General features: G+C 45.5%; 1 protein-coding gene across 1 annotated transcript in view; it reads left to right on the top strand.

The window, feature by feature from the left end:
• UBASH3B (ubiquitin associated and SH3 domain containing B) overlaps positions 1–22084 on the top strand; it is a 764382-nt gene that overhangs the window by 496747 nt on the left and 245551 nt on the right. Inside the window, exons 7-9 of the mRNA XM_078681838.1 lie at positions 6488–6623; positions 9255–9372; positions 21706–21828. Of these exons, the coding sequence (XP_078537964.1) occupies positions 6488–6623; positions 9255–9372; positions 21706–21828 (377 nt within the window). The remainder of the gene's footprint in view (positions 1–6487; positions 6624–9254; positions 9373–21705; positions 21829–22084) is intronic.

Below are 22084 nucleotides of genomic sequence, written 5' to 3'. Positions count from 1 at the left end.
GCGGTGGCAAAAGCAAACAAGCATTGGCGACTGAAAGGAACAAGCAGTGGAAAATAAATAAGCACTGGCAAAGACAAGTGAGATCGCTGCAGAATGTCCGACGAAGATGCTCAACTTCCACCCAGTGGATCACTTTTGCGAGCACCCGCTCCTATCAAGGTAACAACGGAAGGGAGCATGGGCCCCAAATGGCAAGAGTGGCTGGAAGAGTTTGAAGACTATATTGAAGGTTCAGACATCACTGATGAGAAAAAGAAACTGATTGCTCTGCGCAACCTGGCGGGGCGAGAGATAGTCAAGATACTCAAAGACCTGCCTGCTGCCGACGTCGATACTTATGTTAAAGCGTGTGAGGTCCTGAACAAGAAGTTTCTTCACAAGAGAAATGTAGACTATGAACGACACACATTTCACTCCGCCAGGCAAGGGAAGGATGAGCCCATGAGTGCCTTCATGGTGCGTCTGCGGAGACTAGCCAAGTACTGTGAATTTGATTCTTTCTCTACTGACGCTGCCATCAAATCCCAAATAATAGACGGATGTCATTCGGATCAACTAAGGAGACGACTACTGAGGAAACCGCATGGATTGGATGAAATAGAGGAGATGACACGAGCTTATGATCAGGCGGAGAAGTACGCCGCCGTCATGGAAACGGAACACAAAGGGAGTCATGAACAGGCGCGACGCGTACACGCCAGGAGTGACAGTCGAAGAAGCTCCAGAGACAAACAATGGAGGTCGCACACATCCTCCCGTCAAGAGCAATCAGGCTATCAACGTCGAGAACCATGGAGGAAGGAGAGACGACAGGAAAGAGTGAGAAAGTGCTACCGATGTGGGTATGATTACCCTCATGTGGACAGCTGCCCGGCCATGGGCCAGAGATGTCGAAAGTGTGGTCGCACTAACCACTTCGAAGCGATGTGCGGGGATTACAACAAAGAGAAGCGAAGTGGCCACTCAGGTACCACACGATCTGACACACGAAGCAGAGCTCCAAGAGTGTCGCGGTCCGACACTCGAAGACACCATGCGCGAGCTGTCCAAGATCAGAAGGAGCGGTCCCCTGAATCGTCACATTCCAGCAGAGAGTCACGTCGGTCTCGGTGGGAGAGGAGGTCACCTTCCAGAGAATCCAGACCTTCGTCCCGAGACTCTGTTTACACCATTGAATATCTGAATTTGGCAGCAGACCCGGACCAGCTTAAGAGATACCCTCGGCTGGACATCAAAGTTGGAAATCACGACTCAAAGTTTGTATTAGACTCTGGTGCCTCCTTAAATTACATTCCAGTGACTGAATATGAAAGGATGAGTCCACGACCTCCCCTGACATTTGCACCTGTGAGAGTTTTCACGTGGATGGCTAAGAAGCCACTTCCCTGCCTAGGGAAATTCTCAACGACGCTTACACACGACAACACAACTATTTCAGCAGTCATCCACGTTATCAAGGGCCCTGAAGCAGACTGTCTTTTGAGCCTACCAACTGCTGAACGACTCCACCTGGTGGAAATTCTCTTCAAAGTTAGCGACATCCGAGACGTGACTCGCCTGTTTCCCAGGTTGTTTCAAGGTCTGGGCAAATTGAAAGACTGTCAAGTGCGACTGCACATCAACGAACAAGTCAGGCCTGTCGCCCAACACCCTAGGCGAGTACCATTTCACCTACAGGCCGCTGTTGAGGAAGAACTCCAAGATTTGTTGGCTGCGGACATCATTGAACGCAGTGATGGCCCGACCCCATGGGTTTCGCCGGTCGTCATTGTTCCCAAAAAGGGCACGGCCAACAAAGTCAGACTCTGTGTGGACATGCGCTTGCCCAACACCGCGATAGAACGAGAGCGGCACCCGGGGCCACACTTGAGCGACATGATCGCAGCACTTAACGGAGCCACTGTGTTTTCCAAATTGGATTTGAATAAAGGTTACCATCAACTGGAATTGGAAGCAGGGTCTAGATATATCACTACTTTTGCAACTCACCTGGGGTTGTTTAGATATAAAAGACTGAGCTTCGGTGTGTCCTCGGCGGCCGAGATATTTCAGGAAATGATCCGGCAAGTCATTCAAAATATTCCAAACACGCTCAACTATAGCGATGACATCCTTGTCTATGGTTCTGACGTCAGAGAGCACGACATTGCGCTCAATCGTGTCTGCCATGCCTTATTGGCAGCCAATTTGACTTTGAACAAAGAGAAATGCGAGTTTCACCAGACCACGCTGAAGTTTTTCGGTCACATCTTTTCTGGTGCTGGCATGAAACCTGATCCTGACAAAATCATGACTTTAAACAACACCAAGAGTCCCCGAGATGTCAGCGACCTCAGATCGTTCCGGGGAATGGCCAGTTATTGTGCTCGCTACATTAAGGATTACGCTACAATCAGCCACCCCCTCCGCATGCTAACCAAGCAGGGTCAGCCGTTTGAATGGACTCCCCAATGTGAGCAGGCATTCAAGGAAATCAAGAAGGCGGTGGAATCGGCGAATCACTTGTCATATTTCAACCCAAAGCGAAAAACTGAAATAACTGTAGATGCAAGTCCGGTGGGTCTGGGAGCGATCCTGGCACAATATGAAAATGACTCAGATCAACGCCGCATCATTGCCTACGCGAGTCGTAGTCTGACTGAGCCGGAACGAGCCTACTCCCAAACCGAAAAGGAAAGCTTAGCCGTGGTATGGGCATGTGAACATTTTCATGTCTTTATTTACGGAAAACATTTCACTCTAATTACAGATCATCAAGCTCTCATCACCATCTATGGAAATCCAAGATCCAAGATGCCCCCGAGGATCGAAAGGTGGGGCCTACGGTTACAAGAATATACCTTCACTATACTTCACAAACCAGGGAAGTCTGAAAATCCAGCGGACTACATGTCCCGGCATCCTCTCCCATCATCAGCTTCCAGATCCTCCATTGCGGAAGAGTACATTCATTTTGTAACGGATCAAGCTCTTCCTCCAGCCATCCCTATGGAGACTATTCGGGAGATGACAGCACAGGATGTCATCTTGCAGAGAGTCCTTCACAAAATCCGCAATAATAGATGGAGGCATGATCCTCAGGACGATAAAGCTGATTCCTTGACTCAACGTGAACTACAAGCCTTCCGGCATGTGAGTGGTGAGCTTTCCGTCACGACTGATGGCATATTGTTGCGTGATCAGAGGATTGTAATTCCTACACAACTGAGACAAGGAGTGGTTGCTCTTGCACATGAAGGACATCGAGGAATAGTGTCGACCAAACGAGCACTACGGGAACGAGTGTGGTTTCCGTTCCTTGACCAACTAGTGGAAGTCACCTTGAAAGATTGCCATCTCTGCCAACTCACCAGCAAGGGCGATCCTCCAGCTCCTCTACATATGACCAGCCTGCCCAGTGGTGTGTGGCAAGAAATCGCCATAGACTTTTATGGACCCCTGTCATCGGGCAAATATGTGCTGGCCATCATTGATGAGTATTCCAAGTACCCCATTGCCTGTTTTGTGTCATCTACGAACACTGCCAGTACTCTCAAAGTCCTTGATGAAGTCTTTGCAGCGTGGGGAGTTCCCAAGATCGTTAAATCAGACAACGGACCTCCTTTCAACGGAAATGACTTTGCTGCTTTTGCGAAGCACCTAGACTTTCATCACCGCAGGATCACGCCTCTCTGGCCACAGGCGAATGGGACAATTGAGAGGTTCATGACCACCCTCAAAAAGACCTTCCAACATGCTACCGTGGAAGGGAGAGACTTACAAACAGCACTCAATGAAGTCCTTCGAGCTTATCGTACAACTCCTCATGCTACGACTGGCCAATGCCCGGCGACTCTCATGCTGGGACGTCCCATGAGGAATCGCATTCCCACGTGGGATGGAGCCCTGGAAGTATCATCATCTGAGAAGGACTCGTGGGAAATGAGAGCCACTGATGACCGCAACAAAAGAAAAATGAAGGCCTATGCCGACAACCGGAGGAGAGCACGGTCATTATCATTAAATGAAGGGGACAGTGTTATCGTCAAGCAAGATATGCAGAAAAAGACTGACTGTCCATTCAAGGATGAACCGCTGGTGGTCACCAGAAGAAAAGGGACTATGGTAACTGCGGAGTCCGAGCAGCGGCGAGTTACGAGAAACATCTCGCACTTCAAGAAACTGCCAACTGACACCTCAAGAACCATGATGAGTGACATACACAATCCCAGAGTTGAAGAACCACAGCCAAATGGTCAAGAGAACATTGCTCCGATCACTGAGACATTGAGTACTGATGGTCTGAGGGCCAGGTCGCCACGACCTCATCGTGACATACGTCCACCCAAGAGACTGATTGAGGAGATGGACTAAGAAGTCAGTATGCTCTGTTTGTTTTGTTACAAAGGGGGGAGATGTTATGAAGTTAGCACACTAGTAGCTGGGAGTGGGAGGAGCTAGGGGGCGAGAGGAAGAGGAGGAGTGGACGCAGGAAATGGGCAGTTAGAGCAGGGACAAGGTAGGAGTAACATGCAGAGAATAAAGCTCCAGTTATTACCAGAATAGTGGTTGTATTTATTGTAGCTGGATGCTACAGGTACCTGAGCTAAATTGCCACCAACTTGCCCCCCTCCTCTGTGCTTCCCCTTCACCTGCTTTGTCGGCGTTAGTTGCTGGGCTCCTGCTGATGTGAAATCCAATGCTGTGGTCACTGCTGGTGCGAGGGGTGAGGCAGACGCTGTTAGATCCGCAGCTCCTTCCTGTACCTGCACTGCTTCTTCCACCGCAAGTATTTTCTGCGGCGGAGCTCCAGGGTGGCCCTATGCCAAAGCCAGCAGCAGCATAGCGGGGAACATTGCAGCGGAGACCGGCCGAACGCCGAGTCGGAAAAAACGCCCTTCTCCCATCACATGGAGAGGGAAAGGGGACTGTACGCTAGTTAGCGAGTTCACCAACAACAACAATCTTTAATGAGCCGATTCTTTTTAAGAAAAGTGAAAAACTGCATATCTTCGAAAAAATTAATCATATGAACGACGCCCTCATTCTTCATTGAGTGTCAAGGAAACGCTCTGCAGGTGCTCAGAGCGGAGTACCGCAGCAGGTAGCCTGCTGCCGCCATGTTCCTTGTTCTTCCAACTCCGCTCTGAGCTGGAACAACATTCAATGTATTTTTCAGCCTGGAAACCAAATCGTTATCACTTGCACTGGTACAATTAACTTGCAGGAAACATCATGGCCATAGGTGCGACCCTTTTAAACTGAAAGCTCAAATTAAGATCCTGAGGGACTGAACCGGGCTACTAAATTGAGAAACTAGCAAATGATATGCCCTATCACCGCTCTAAATTAAAAATGTAGACACTTGGAAAAAGTGGTGATATGTGGGGCTCACTATGAAACTTTTCCCTAAAACGGCATGTTTGCAACACATTTATGGCAAGTTAAAGTATGAAAACTCAATATTTTTGTAGGCAGTATTTTTGACACAATACACAATATTCTTGCTGTTGATATTCTGTCATACAACTGTCAGTGGTATTTCCACATATCTGAATGGATTTCCATATTGAGATTTCAAATGCTCTGTGTGAAAATGTGGGAGAAAGTAAAAAAAAATACAGATTTTCCATGTCAGTTTTTTATAACTGAGGGGACCCTTAGGATCCTCCTTGCAATGGTCCAGATTCCCACCCCTTGAATCTCCCCCACGTAGCATCATTGCCACGGATATTGGTATCTCAAAGGGTGTGGAAAATCGGGGACATTTCCCTGGCCACTCCTAATGAGAATTCATAGGATAACACTGGAGGGGAGGTCCTATCAAAAGTATTTCTGTCACTGTCATTTCTATGCAGCACTGCAGTGGGTGCAGCTAGTAGAGGGTACTGAGTGGTGTCTCCCACTTCCTAATATAAGGTTTCTTGAGTTCCGTCTCAATTTTATGAAGGGTTCCATGATGAGTTCCCTATTGCAAATTAACGAGTGGTCAAACTACACCCGTTCATCGTCTTATCTCAATCATTCAAATTCTGCATTGAATTCCAGTGATAAGAGAAGACAGGATGAATTTGCTTGGAGCTAAATCTAGTAATGCCAGGAGGGAATATCTGAGTGCCATGCCCCACTGGCAGACCTCACTGCTTTCCTCAGCCAAGGCTTACATCAGCGTGCAAGCCTCCATCTGAGTCACCAGGCTAGGTTACTGCCCAACTGGAGCCTACAGCCAATTGTATTGTAAGAGATTTGATGTTTATAAGATGCGATCTTAACCATGGTGATATTAACCAATATAATTAATACATTTTAACATTTTCATTTTCCAAGTAATGTTCGCTTGGCTAATAGTAAAGGATTCAGTCCTCAAACTGGTGCCTTCCTAAGCTCCAAGATCTTAATGGATTTTAGATGCTTATTACTCCGAGATCACCACTGCATTATGTTTAATGTACCATTTTCTAGAATATTGTCAAGATATTTGTCATTTAATTGGTCTAATTGTTTCTAGGTCCTATTCCTTTTTGAATACCACATCTTCAACATCTAACTTTACCTTTGGTGATGGAGTACTAGAAAGAAAGCATCAAGAAGACCAGGGGCCGGGGGACATAACACCACTTACAATAATCTGCCAACCAATGCAGGTAGGTTTTATTAACTTCAGATCAATGGTAGGTGGACAGTACACACGTTACGGGCTTCCAACAGGGCCTGCTCCTTAATCTTTGAATCAACATGAATTTATCTTGGCTCTCATTCATGATTGCTGTTTTTATGCATGAATCTTCAACTTTATGAATGAAAGTACTGTGGCACCTTGAGAAATGTGATTTGATATTCAGAAAACATTTCCAAACTACACAGAGGGCCAGATGTAGGACCAATTTTAGTATGCGCAAACGGGTTAGTGACCCGTTTGCGCATGCTAAAATTGGAATGGCCATGCACTAACACAATTTTGCGAGTCGCAAATGAATTACGACTTTCAAAAAAGTGTTTAGAGACTTGCAAATAGCAACTCTGTAACCCATGTGTGATTGTTTTGCAACCGCAATTGCGGTCGCAAAACACTCGCAAATTACCACCCTCTTCAAGAGGGTGGTAATGGAGTAGCAAATGGGAACGGGACCCCTTCCCCTTTGTGACAGGCTCTGAAAATATTTTTCAATGGCAGGCAGTGGTCCCAGGGACCACTACTTGCACCACTACTTGCACTTAAAAAATTAAACAAACATTTTTTAAATGCATCCCATTTTCCTTTAAGGAAAACGGGCTGCATTCAAAAAGAAAAAAACTGCTTTATTTAAAAGCAGTCCCAGACATGGTGGTTTGCTGAGCCCAGCAGGCCACCATACCTAGGAGGGCATGCCGTTCCCAATGGACTCGCAAATCCCCATTGGGAATCACAAACAATGTTAAACACACTGTTGTACATCCAGTTTTGCGACGCAATTTGTAAGTCTCAGAATTGCTAGTCGAACATCTGGCCCAGAATAAACACCAAGCAAAGTTTCACATCTTTACAAATGTGACATTTCAATAGGGACATTAATTATATACACCTTAAGGGATGTAGGGCCAGATGTAGGTGCCCGTTTCAGGCGACTTAACGACCGGTAACGGCCGATTTTGGCCGTTACCGATCGGTAAATGGGTGACAGGTATGTAGGGGGCATTTTTTTACAGATTCGGTAAAGTTACCGAATCGGTAATTTTACAGATTCGGTAAAATAAAAATTCGGTAAATTTACTGAATCTGAGGCACCCAGATGTAGGTGGGACTCCTCTGAGTCCCAGAGGCCTTACCAAATCGGTATTTTACCATCAAATCCAATTTGATGGTAAAATACCGATTCCGGTGTGCATGCACATGTGTGCATGCACACCTATGCCATGTGACAGGCAGACCTGCCCTTGGGGCATGTATGCCTGCCACATGGCACCCAAGCCTGTTTTGGGGGGGCCAGAGGGTGTCAAAGTGACACCCCCTGCACCCTTGTGAAAAACGGTATTTACCGATTCGGTAAATACCGATCGGTAATGCCCATTCATTCCTATGGGCTTCAAAGCCCATAGGAATGAATGGGCATTACCGATTCGGTATTTACCGAATCGGTAAATGTAAATACCGAATTTTTCCGAATCGTTATTCCAGCACATCTGGAATACCTACATATCCACCCCTCAGATTTACCGATTCTTAATTACCGAATCGGTAAAATTCGGTAATTTTCGGTAATTAAGAATCGGTAAATCTAGTCTACCTACATCTGGCCCGTAGTTCATTATGGTCTTCATTGTCTATGTATTAAGGGTCAAATTATGATGGACCGCCATTGTTGCGGGAATTGGACTTTCCAACAGGTAGTCAGTGGTCCCGCTGGCCAAATTAGGATCCGACTGCCTCTTTGCATTGAGGCTTGTGCTGTGGCCCAGAAAAGGGCTCCAATGCAAAGAGGCATGTTTACAAATATCCCTGCAACCTGTTGCAGGTACCATGCGGTGCCTGCCACAGGATGCAGGAATGTGGTGCCCCCCAAAGCCCATAGTGGAGAGCCACGGGGGACAGCGGCCCTGCTAGGAACCCCAAAAAAGCCTTTCCGACAGCCATTTTTCACATCAGAAGAACCAATGTGAAATGGCTGGCGGAAAGGTGGATCGTAATCCTAACGGCGGTGCGCGAGAAGGCACCGCCCCCATTGTGGGGAATGCGATCAGACCAACCACCCGACGGGCTCCTTCAACCCGTCGGAAGCTGTCGATCAGTTCCTTGGCCAATGTGGTCCAACCGACCGCATCCCAAAGCTGTGGTCTGACAGTGGTTGAAGATGTCAGTAGGACCGACACCGACATTCCGCCAGTGTTGGTCCCACTGGTATCATATTGCCCCCTTAATGTACAAAGTGTGCCATGATAATGGACATGCTAATTTAATTTCAGACATTGATCCACTTGTCAGTAGCAACAATTCAGAGAAAACCTCAAATATCTCAGACAAACCAATCTTCTCAATGCCTAGAATGGCCAGGTCAAGTAAACTAGGGAAGAAACTTCAGTGGAGGATGCTTATGAGTAGTTTAAAGAAAAGAGCACCAGTCTCTTGTATCACCCTTGCTGCATAATGTTACTTTAATTACCTTGTTACTTTTACAATTGTCCTCGTCATCTAGCAGTAGGAAAATATAACTTTTTCTGCTTCATAAAAGATGTGTTCCTATTTAATAATTCAAAATGTATGAAAAGTATTAAATACTTTTTCTATATTTTATATACAGACTCTGAGAGTAAACCAGCCTGGACCTCAGAAACGTTGCCTCTTTGTCTGTCGCCATGGGGAGCGAATGGATGTTGTATTTGGAAAGTATTGGCTATCACAGTGTTTTGATGCCAAAGGTGAGTTTGTTGGAGAAATTTGTTGAGGACAGAGCAACAGATTGACTGAGTTGCACTCCTAAATTCCCCTTAAGCATGCTTCCATTATAAGTGGTAAACATAGATGTTAGACTCTGTTCACTGATTTTCAAGGAGGTGCAATATAGCCTTATAGACCGTCGTAGCGTGCTATACCGGCTATTAAAGGCCCGCTCCCGCGTTAAAGGCCCGAGCTGAAGACGAGGGACTTTAACAAGGGACTGGGACTTTAATATAGCCCTGCTACGAAGGGCTATAAGGCTATTAGAACATTCTGCCACTAGAGGGCAGAATGTTCTAACAAATAAAACAAAGGCCTCTCGTAGCTCGAGGGGATTTAAATCCCCTCGAGCTCCAAAAGGCCTTTGTAAAACATTGGAATCTTGCTCTGCAAGCCTTTTACTGTCAGAGTTTTTCATCATGATTTTAATAGGGTGATTTATGGATTGATTTCTCATTAGAAGTGTATATGAGTGATTAGCTATATTGTGAGGGGCCTATGTATACAAACGCTGTCTTAATTTATCTTCCTCTCAATAGGGTACCTTTTCCAGATACTCAGTAGGCCAATATGCTACTTTCCAACTTGAAAATTAACACAATTTTCGTAATACCGGAGAGCAGTCACCCATCTTCTTTTTCTCTGGTGATTATTAGAATAGGAACTACAACTTGAGTTAAACAGATCTCGAAACAAGAATCAGGAATGTTACATTTGATAAACTGTAGTATCACACAGTTCTGTCTATAGCGCAATTATATTTGAGAATCCATCACACTCAGGCTACAATACAATTTTCTCATAAACCCCTTGGTCTGCTTGCTTTTACTTTCATTACATAAAGCTTGTTGGAAACAGAGCAGGCTAGATTAGAACACTAGATATTTGATAGCTCGACTGAAGACAGTGGACTGTTCATGACAAATAATATAGCCTTATAGCCCGCTCCGCGTTAAAGGCCCGAGCGAAAGGCGAGGGACTTTAACTAGGGACCGTGACTTTAATAGCCGGAAAAGCCCTGCTGCGAAGGGCTATAAGGCTGTTAGAACATTCTGCCACTAGAGGGCAGAATGTTCTAACAAATAAAACAAAGGACTCTTGCAGCTGAAAGGCCTATGTAAAACATTGGAATGTTGCTCTGCGGGCCTTTACCGGCCTGTAGAAGCATGGAGCACTCCATTGATTACAATGGAGCTCCCAACATTCCAATGTTCTAATAGCTTTTACAGACCTGCTGCTGCAACATTCCCTTGTTTGTTTTTCATTTTCTCTCATTTAATCTAGATCCTAGTGGTTGGAACAATTTAATAATATTATAGCCTGTCTGCCTCTGGCTATACTGGTTATCAAAGGCACTTACACTCTTTACAGATCTTTGCACCCAGCTTGGGCCTGCAGCTCAAATTTAAGGCCAACTGGATGAAGGTCAACTGCCTGAAGCGCAACTCAAGCAAGACAGAAGTACTAATTTTCTTTAACAAAAATCTCTCAATGGGATGCATCCTGGTGGCCCTCAGAACTCAGACCTAATCCTATGCCCACTAACCACGCTAGGAACCTAGGCATCATTCTACACAACAAGCTGACCATTATGACACAGGTCAACTCTGTCTTCTCCTGCTTCTTCATCCTCCGCATGCTTTGTGAGATATTCAAATGGTGCCTCAAAGCTTAAGAGGCACCATCACCCAGCCCCTCCTCTCCAGACGATTGGACTACGGCAGCGCTCTGTATGCAGGGACCTCAGCTCACCTCCTCTAACACCTATAGACCGAACGCTACAGTAAGACTTATCCTAATATGTATTTGTGAAGTGCAAGTTCACCCAAGGTAATCTTGGCGCTGAATTACAGATGTTTATTTGTTACCCAACTCAATGGAACTCATTTTATTGACCTCAGTAGCATGCAGGGCTGAGTGGACCTGCTGGGATTTGAACCTGTGACCATGAGGTCAAATACAGGCCCCTCCAGTGGATGCATTACTCCACTAAGCCATCAGACCTGGCTGGATCTCCCTAGATGAACCCACATCACCCCCTACCTCAGGGAACTTCACTGGCTCCCTGTACAGAAATGATGCCAGTTCCAGCTCATGACCTATGCATACAAGGGCCTACACAACTGCGGACCCGCCTACTTGAACCACCGACCACTGCCTGAACTCCCATCGGCATTGCGCCCCTCTAACCCTCACCCCCGCATCTGAGGCTGCTTCTTCTCATACCTAGCAGCAAAGACATATCTACGAACCTTCACATCTCTTTCAGACTTCCGAAAGTCCCTAAAGACCTGGCTATTCGACTAATCAACTGGACCCTGCCAGAGCCAGGATACCCTCATGGGTGACAAGAAGTGCCCTACAAATCTTCTGATTGATTGATAAGATCTGGCTCCCAGAAAATGTTTATGAGATGCAAGCAGAATTTCAATTATGGCTCTGTTGACCATTCAACTAGTTTTGGGTCTACTGATTCCCATACAACCATAAACCTACTCCAGATTCGAAGACAACTAGGAAGAGTCTTTCGTAGGATCAGTGAAATTCATATTATTCCTTTTTTGTCTGCACATGAGAGATGTGGCAATTTGATTCATGTTTATAAGAGTATAGATACCAATGTACAAATGTAAGTGAATAGCTTTAAGTTTGTGGATGTTGGCAAGATGTTCTAGCAATTCTAAATCTTGGCAATTCAAACTCACCCTTTCGTTGTTCCAAGATATGATGTCATTACATTGGATAAGAGTAGTGCTTTTTATTCACACCAACTAGACATTTAAATATTTGCAGTGTTAAGTGCTAATTAACAAAATATGTTATTGTTTTTATTATTATTGTTGTTGATATTGATATTATTTCTATCGTACAGTGAAGATGAGAAGGTGCAGAAATAAGATTCTCTCTTTCACTTCTTCTGGAAAATAATCTACTAGAACTATGCTAAAGTAACTTGAAAAATTTGGACAAGGAGTCGTCTAGGCAAGAACTATTGGTCCATGATATGTAATGTCACCAAGAGGTCAAAGATTACAGAAGGTGATAGAATGGTATTGTCTGCTATGGTCATAATGTCATTTAAACTATCAGGAAGGATGACTCTATGCCATCACTAGTCTGCACTAGTTCAAATATATTATCACATGTGTTTTGGCTGACTTATTATATCATTAAAATATCAGTGAAACTCTTCCTAAGTTTGACTAAAGACCAATCCCTCATTCATTCATGTACAAAGACATTTCTGCTTCTCTTCCTAAAACATTTCACTGAAATAAAGCAGTGAAGACAATGCTGTAGTGTTATATGAAGAAACCACTTCAAGGTTGCCAGTACGTATACTTTATTCAGCCCCATTGGGGAGCAACCATAACACACAGCTACACACTTCACTACCAGACTCAACTCCCACCAACTCTTCAACACAATTCAAACCCGGCATTCTATTGCAACAGAAATCTAGAACTGGAATCTTCCCTTACACAGGAGAGAGGATTACCAGAACACAACACATCCCCTTTCCATACTAAGAAGAGTAAAATAAATATATGTAGCACAAGAACAATTCATTTACAGTTTCCTAACAATTGTAGAATGTCAATACTGCCAAAATTTAAATTGTTAGCACACAATATAATTATTCAAGTATGCTAGTTTCTTGACATTAAGACCATGTTTGCTTTGTACCACATTTTCCATGACATATCTTCTATCATCTTCCGGCCCACCACTACAGTCAATATCCTTCAACTCCTCCACTTCACCACTCATACTGCCTTTTCCTCATTTCCACCCCACTTCTTATTCCAATCTTACTGCACTTCGCCATTCTGCTCATATGCCACACTTGTCCATCACTTAACCTTGTAGCATTTACAAACACGTCCTCTACTTTCAAAGGGTTTGAAAACATATTCTCCTCCTTCTTCACCTTTCCTGGTTTCCTTACACATATCATGCCATCCACTCTCACTTTCACTGCCTTGGTACCTGATTTTCTATCTCTGTATGTTTTATATGTATCGTAAACACCCTTGATATTTTTTCTTACCACTTCAGGTTACCATTGAACTTGCTTAGAATTCTACATACATCCCTGAGTGTCTTTTGTAAAAGGAACTCTTCCCCTCATGATAGCAAATGGACTTTACCCAATACTCTTGCTGTGATGCAATGCATTCACTCCATCTTCTTCACCTTTATCACACTATCCTTTCTTTTGTTACCAGCCATTGTCAAAGCATCTGAAATCATACTGTTAAATCTCTCAAACTCACCATTCCCTTCTAGATGATATACTGAAGTACATTTATGTTCCGCACCATTACTTTAAAAAAATGTCTCAACCTCTGCAGGGTTAAATTCTGGACCATTATCTGTTATTGCCCTTTTTGGTAAACCTTCCCTCTAAAATACCTCATCCAATAATGCAAGAACTCTGTCTGCACTGGCAGTTTCCTCAATAGCCACCTCTGGCCTCTTTGAAAAATAATTCACAGCAACCAACACATAAATGCAGTTACCATTTTCATTCACCACAGGGCCCTTGTTGTCCACACCAATGGTTTCCCACCCTATATTGGGACTTTCCACTGCAACTAAAAGTGTCCACAACGTTAAGTTAGATTTATCTGCATATTCGCACTTTACGCAATCCCGCACTACACGTTCCACAGCACCATCCGCCCCTGTCATGTCCCGCTAGATTAGGTCCTCCGGTGTGATTGCGGGAGGGTCTGTAGCTCCGCGACACATGCAGAAATCGGATTACCCAACTTCCGTTCCTTGGTTAGCAGTCTAGCGGCACTCCGGATGCTCCTGCGGCGTCCAGCGCTTCCAGGGGAAACCGCATTTGAACCGCTGTTTCCGCCCGATCGGCGCTTGGGATTCCGTGATCTCCTGCAGCCTGCTACTACAGTCCAGGTATCCCTTGCCGCACCGAGCGCTCTGCCATTTGCTTGGTCTTTCCTGATTTTCCCCGCGCTGGAGCGCTAATACATTCCTTAGTTACCCCGCGCTGGAGCGTTACTTGCTTTCTAGACTTTCCCCATGCTGGATCACTGCTGGCTTTCTAGATTTACCCCGCGCTGGAGAGCTAATTCATTTCTTTTGTTACACTCTGAGTGTCTTGCTGGAGAGCTGCTCTTTTGTTGTTGATCTTACCCACGCTGGAGCGCTATTCTTCTTTCTTTGTTACACCACGTTGGAGTACTTGTTGCCTGTTTCCTACAAACTCCACAGCAGGGTGCCAGATTGGTTTCTTACTAGAGCGTTGCTCACGGTGACTCAACCGCCTAGAATACCTAGCTTAATGGTGCCTTCCTGAACAGGTAATTACTGTTTTCGCATGTGCAATAGAAGGAGGAGCGAGGGGAGCGATTGTGTGTTTGTGTGCTTACTCAGAGGCTGTTCTTTCTCTTCCCAGTTCCCGGTGCTCACGGATAGTCCCCAGACAGAGGGAAGTTCCTAAACCGGGCTACTAGAACACCACAGCGTTATCTTGGTTTCCTTCCCCGTGCCCATCGCCATCCTAGCCTGTTCATAGCCAGCTGGGGTAAGGTGGATCCGGTGAGGGTGGCTCATGTTGTCTCTGCGAGATTGCTTCACAGGTCAAAGGTAAAACTTGTGGGGTCCTTGACAGAATTCGAAGCCCAAGTGTTATATCTCGCCTGGGTGACATGAGCGATCCCGAAATTACCCTGCAGGACATAGCGGTCTTGCTCACCGGCATTCAGGCAGAACACCTAAGCCTACGCCAGGATATGGCTGTCCTTCAAGGGCAGATGGCTGCTGGCGCTTCAAATCCTTGGGGTAGGCCTCTCCCTCACAGAGCCAGACAGGAAGGGTTGATATATCCCCCTGTATTTACCTTTGATGGCACTTCTACCCTTACTAACCCAGACAACACCATACAAGTGATAGCACCACACCCTGTCCAATTGGCACCACCTGAATGCTTTTATGGCGAAAGCACCAAGTACAGTGCCTTCCTTCACCAATGCCATCTACACTTCATGGCTCGAGCTGCTGCCTTTCCCGACGACGCATCCAAGGTAGCCTTTATACTCTCCTATATAGGAGGCGATGCCGCCCAGTGGTCCATTTCGTTGGTTGAAAACGACAATCTGATGCTGTATAACTTACCGGTATTCAAATAGACTATGAGACGTATGTTTGCCCGCCACACCTTTGTCCAAGCAGCAGACAACAAACTGCTCGATTTGTGCAGCGTATTTTCTCTTCCACCGGCATAGCCTCATGGTTGGTGAACAGTGCATACCTTTTGGGACAATATTGCCATGCCCTGAGGGTCTCAGTTGCACAGCAACTTCCCATGCTTCCCAAGGAGGGCTGTGCTATCCCCAACCAAGCCTTAGTGGATGGTCAGGTTCCAGTGAAGTTTGCCATCTGGTGTGGGATGGATACCACAGAAGCCCTAGGCAGCTGGGTGCTGCTGGGTGTGGTCCACTGGGCTATCGGGGAATGTCCAAGAAACCCTAATTGGCATGCCCTTCAATGTCTTATGCTTTTTGCTCCATCAGGAAGAATAGGCTCTTCTGGCCAAAGGAGCCATTAAGCGGGTGCCAGCACCCAAAGTAGAGCTTTGTTGTTATTCCCGCTACTTTTTGTTGCCCAGAGAGAATGGAGGCCTCCGTCCTATATTAGATCTATGCCTTCCCAACTACTTCCTGAGAAAAGAGAAACTTAAGATACTCACATTGGCTCATGTTCTATATGCGCTGGAAACTGGATGGTAACGCTGGACCTACGGGATGTGTATTTCCACATCCCTGTCCTGCTGGCCCACAAGCATTACCTATGGTTCACGGTGTGCCACACGGTTGACCACAAGCATTTCCATTTTGAACTGCTCCCTTTTGTCCATACCAGTGTCCCTCAGGTGTTCACAAAAGTGATGGCAGTGGTTGCAGCCCATTGGTGGAGGTCGGGAAGTCCCAGTCTTCCCCTACCTCAATGACTGGCTGTTGAAGGCAGGGTCATCCCAGGCAGTCCCCTCCCACCTACAGAATATGACAGGCATCCTGCATTTGCTGAGGTTCACTATCAACTTGTAAAAGTCACACCTGACCCAGACGCTCCCTTTCATCTGAGTTATTCTGGAAACAATGCAATTCCACGAATATCCTCCCGAGCAGGGAGTCAGGAATATTCAGGCTTTGATTCTGACATTTCAACCTCTATCCTGGATTTTGGTCAGGATGATTCTGAAGCTGCTGGGTCTCATGGCCTGCTGGATCCTGCTGGTGAAGCATGGCTTGTGATGGCACATGTGGGCTCTGCAGTGGGATCTGAAACCCCAGAGGGAGCAGCATCAGGGAAATCTCTACGACCTGGTCCAGATGTGGGAGGGGACTGCACAGAATCTGCAGGGGTGGCTGACGAACCCCGATTGACAAAGTAGCAGACCCCTCTCCCTCCCCCATCCAAAACTCATATGGGTGACTGATGCATCGCTCCAGGATTCGGGCAGCCACCTGGGAGAGGTGGAGATCAGAGGTCTCTGGTCTCTGGTCTCTGGTCTCTGGTCTCCGGCGGAGTCCCAACTCCACATCAACCTTCTGTACCTGTGGGTGGTTTGTTTGGCATTGAAAACCTTCCTTCCATCCATCAATAGAAAGCAGGTTCAGGTGTTCAAAGACAACACCACTGCCATGTGCTATTGCAACAGTCAGGGCGGGTGGGGTCTTGGACCCTCTGCCAGGACACTGTTTGACTCTGGACTTGGCTGGAGAGCCAAGACATCATCCTGGTTGTGCAGCACCTGGCAGGTTCACTGAACACCAGGGTGGATTAACTCAGCCGTTGATGCCTTGCGGATCATGAATGGTGAGTACTTCCGCAGATGGCACAAGGTATTTTCCATGTCTTTTGAGAACATTGGCTAGATCTTTTCACCTCCACCAAGAATGTGCAATGTCTGCACTTCTGCGTGTTGGAGTTTTCAAAGTTGAGATGCATTTAGTCTTGAGTGAAATTTGGGCTCCTGTATGCTTTTCTGCCAATATCACTCCTGTCTAGGGTTCTCAAGAAGATCAGGACAGTCCAGGCCCAAGTCCTTCTTGTTGCTTTGGATTGGGCATGGAGGGTTTAATATCCCGACCTCCATAGCATGAGCATCAGTCTTCTGGTTAGATGCCCCTTTGGGAGGTATCTCCTGTTGCAGTAACAGGGCAGTGTCATGCACCCAAACCTGCTCACTCTCCACCTTCATGCATGGAGACTGAGTGGTGGCATTTGAGAGTTTTCGATCTTCCACCCGAAGTCAGTGATATCTTCTTGGCTGCCAGGCCTCCCTCACTAAGACGGTACATGCCTGCCATTGAGATAAGTTTGTGACTTGGTGTTCCTCATGCCAGGTGAACCCCCTGTCTGCTCATTGGTCAGAGGTATTGCTAATTGTTGTGTCTCATGCCGGGTAAGGCTTTGCCCTAGAAAACTGCTAAGGGTTCATTGTCAAGCTTTTGGTCATTCCTGCAGCTGCTAGATCAACCCTCCCTGTTCAAGTCATCGGTTGTGACTGTTTTTTAAAAGGTTTACAACACTTGTTCCCTCATACCCCTTTTGTGATTCCCCAATGGGACCTCAATATTGTCCACATGTTTCTCATGTGCTCTCCTTTCGAGCCCATACATAGCTGTTCTCTACAGCTTTTGACTATCACAGCATTCTTTCTGGTCTCCATTACATCATCTAGAAAGATCAGCAAACTTCAACCTCTCTCAGTTCACTCTCCATACACTAGCTTTTTCCCCGACAAATTGGTTCTTTGGGCACCTGCCTCTTTTGTGCCAAAAATTGTCACTCCATGTCATGTGGATCAGACCATCAGTCTGCCTACTTTTTTCATTCCCCCTCATCCCTCCAAGGAAGAGGAAAGACTCTGTTGCCTGAGCCCAAAGATATCTCTTTTGTTCTATATCGATCTTACTTAGGGCCTTCAGGTGGACAATCAGCTCTTCATCCGGTTCACTGGATTGAAAAAGGGCAAGGCTGTTCAGAACCGGGCCATCTACAATGAGTTGTACTCTGCAGTATGATCGATCAGCTATGCATTATCTAAGAAGCAGGCTCCTGAAGGCTTGCGGGTCCATTCCGCCAGGACTAAGGCCGCTACTACAACTCGGGATGCCCGTCCTGGAAATCTGCTAAGCACCAACGTGGGCGTCCGCCCATACTCTCTGAAACCAGTACTAGTTAGACAGTCAGGTCTGTCAAGATGAGCATTTTGCCTGTTCGGTCCTCCAGGATTTTCTGATATGAGCCAGATCACAGACCTTCCTCGGGGAGGTGTTCTCAGGTATTTCTTCTACAAAAAAGAATCTGTTGTTAGAAGTCAGTAGAACAAGTTACTTTACCTTTGGTAATGCTTTTCTGGTGGTGAGTCTAACCAGTGCTAAAGTGCTTATGCTCTCTTCCTCAAACATGGTACAATTGACTTAAACTTGATTGGCACATTTAATTTAACTGTAGGTCCCTAGCAAAGTAGTACTACATATACGCAGGGACTGTACATTAAATGGCTGCACCACTCACCGTACCACCCATTTAGGTAGCCATTTTAAACCTGCTAAGGCCTGCTAGTGCAGCATGCGTGCAGTTTTAAACAGCCATTTGACACGGCAAAATAATCCTTTTGCCAGGCCTCAGCCTTCCTTTTTAATATATATATATATATATATATATATATACACCACCCCTAATATAGGACCTAAACAGCCTTTAGGGCAGGGTGCAGTGTATTTAAAAAGTTGGACATGTACTTTTAAGTTTTACATTTACTGGTGGTGAAGAACTCTTACATTTATTTTTCAGTACTGCAGGCCCTACCTCTCAAGTAGGATAACATCAGGTTACCTTATTACATTTAATAATTGATAACTTGATTGAGAGCCGGTAGGAATGTCGAGCTTGGTTTTAAATTAATTGCCATTTAAAACCCTCTTTAATGGTAAAGGCAGATTTTAAGTCACAATTCTGAAAATGCCACTTTTAGAAAGTTGGCATATTCGTGTCCGAACCATTTGGTGCCTGCAGCCTATATCCTGGGTCACATGACTAGGTGTAGCTGAAAGTTGGCCTTTTTGTGTTCCTTTCAGACAGCATCATATAGGGGTACTTGGTGTTGGCAGGAAAGGCCATGCTGAACTAATGGGAGGGGCACAGCAGTCACCTACCACACTTGCACTTTAAAGGGCCTGCCTCAGCACACTCAGTCTGTTGTCACCCCAGACCCCTCAGAGACAGGACAGGGGACGAAAATTACAGATCCAGATGTGAGGGAAAGTCTAGATGTTTTCCCACCTCAAAGCTGCAACAGGTATAAATATTGGACCCTCAAACCAACTCTTCAGAGCATGTCTTCCCATTCACACTGCTGCTAGCAGGACTACACTGCTGCCTTGGGAAGAAAGGCTGGACCATCTCCTTGATTCCAGAACTACAAGAGTGACTCCAAGGACTAGCTGACTGGCCTCCTGTTCTGAGCTACAGGAACATAGCAAGCTCCAGAGACCTGTCCTGTATCTACCCAGACTCAACTGGACCTCCGTATGTCCTGTGCTTACCTCTGATGGAGTGAGACCTGATCCCCAAGAGGTGCCTCACAGTTTCTGGGCCCTTGGCTGGCATGAGAGTGTAATTCTCTTGGCCCAATGTGGGTTCCCTCAGAACTGACACTACTTGAGGCTGGGGGAATCAGGACTTCACATTGCAGCACCTCACAGCTCCTGATTGGCAGCCTCATTGTAACCAAAGGAGCGTAACGCATCTCGACACAGGACATCGCATCGCAGCATCTCGCAGCTCCTGATCGATGAACTCTTGGGAACTGGCGTGGCATGGTGCAACTCGACACAGCACTTTGGAGTTCCTGATTGATGGGCCCATCTGAACTGATGCAACTCGACGCAGTGCAATGCATGAGTTCACATCTCAGTTCAAGTAGATGTTCAAATAGTAGGAATTTGAGGGCTATCCTATAGGATTTTCATCTAGTTTTTTACTGGAATTGAGATTACAAGAAGGTTCAGCTTTCGGGTGTTTGGACCAAAAAGCCTCTGCCACCATTTTTTGAGAAGCTCATTGAGTGACAGGTGGGTATAATTTGATGGATAGCTACAATGAGCATGCAGCATCCATTTTTGAATTCTTATTTGTTTTTATGTCACAACCTAAAGACAGTTTAATTTTAGTTATGTACATAGAGTGGGCATTGGAGCAGCCCATTGCTTATTATTGGAAGGCTTTCTTATGTACCTCAGTTTGCTGCTCCTTATTCGATGGCTTTCCTCCCAATTCTTGTTTTTGTCCTGCGCCCTTGTACATAGCTTTGTTATGACCATTTTGACTGGATAACTTGCATCCTTCCAGAGGTGATATGTGGTTACTATTGTTTAATTTCCTTTTAGCACTCTAGTTAAGAGCGCTCTCTCCTGTATTCCCATCCAACTTTATATTTATTTGTTTTTGGCAGTAACGCCAGATGCTGTACATGAATATTTGCAGCTGCACATTATAGCTGAGCCACTTACTTTTTGTGCCTTTTCTCCTACTCCAGCTATCAACTTTCCACCCACTTCCAACCCCTGCATCCTCACCTTCCCCCACCCACCGCACAGTCAACTTGCTCCACTCCCACTTAAACCACATTTCAATATTCCCAGCAGCCTTCTCTCCGTCCCCTCATCTAACCTCCTCCCGCCCCAACTCAAAGATGACTGCTGCATTTCTTTAAGAAAACCCATTCACAGATGTCAAGAGCGCGTGCATGTGCACACGCACCCGCCATCTTTTTATATTTTTCTTAAAGCAAAAAAATAATTATTCCAACATGGCCACAATACATAAAAAAATGTTAAAGTGATAAAAAATAAAACATTACATTTCGGGTGCTGCAATTTTCAATGAAAGTAGTGCATTCAGTTAAAAGTGAAAGGAATCATGCAGGATGAATTGGTAAATTTTTAGGAGATTTAAGTTTGGTGTTATGTTTTTTTAGTAGATTAAACAGGGTAAAAGAATTTAGAGCCCTAAAGTCCTTAAAAATCGCAAAAGATAATTATAGACAGAACAGTTGCGATGAAAGACCACATCAGGAGTGTATTTATTAGGCTCAATGGCTTCATCATTTTGGATCACAAAATCGCATTTTATGTGGAATAAAATTTAAGTGATTGACAATGAGCAGCACTCGCATGTGCTTAGATCAGAATGCCTGTGTAAACCATTCAATCTCATCACTATTGCGCTGTTTGCTCCTCCAAAGCACACATTTATGTGGTTTGCCTTCCCAGGTCGGTATGTGCGAACAAACCTGAATATGATGCAGACGTTACCTCAGAGAAGCGGTGGTTACCGAGATTATGAGAAGGATGCACCAATAACCGTGTTTGGATGTACGCAAGCGAGACTAGTTGGTGAGTCTGAAGCAAAATAAAAACACTATGTATATAGTAACGACACAATGTACACTTGTAGTACACCTAATTAACAGCTTGGTATGCAAAGCTTTGCTATATTTATTCCTTGAATGGAATTATTTTTTAACATGTTTTTTTCACACAGGCTGAATCACATACAGCGAGCACTCGTGCTCAATTTAAACGAAGACTCTGCCACAGTTTGGGGCTGACTGGGGCATTTAGTATTGGAAGAGCTGGAACAGTGGTATTT

The sequence above is a fragment of the Lissotriton helveticus genome, chromosome 3_1 (genome assembly GCF_964261635.1).
Source record: "Lissotriton helveticus chromosome 3_1, aLisHel1.1, whole genome shotgun sequence".
Lineage (NCBI taxonomy): Eukaryota > Metazoa > Chordata > Amphibia > Caudata > Salamandridae > Lissotriton > Lissotriton helveticus.
The sequence above is the reverse complement of the archived record's forward strand: the minus strand, read 5'-3'. Positions and strand labels throughout refer to the sequence as shown.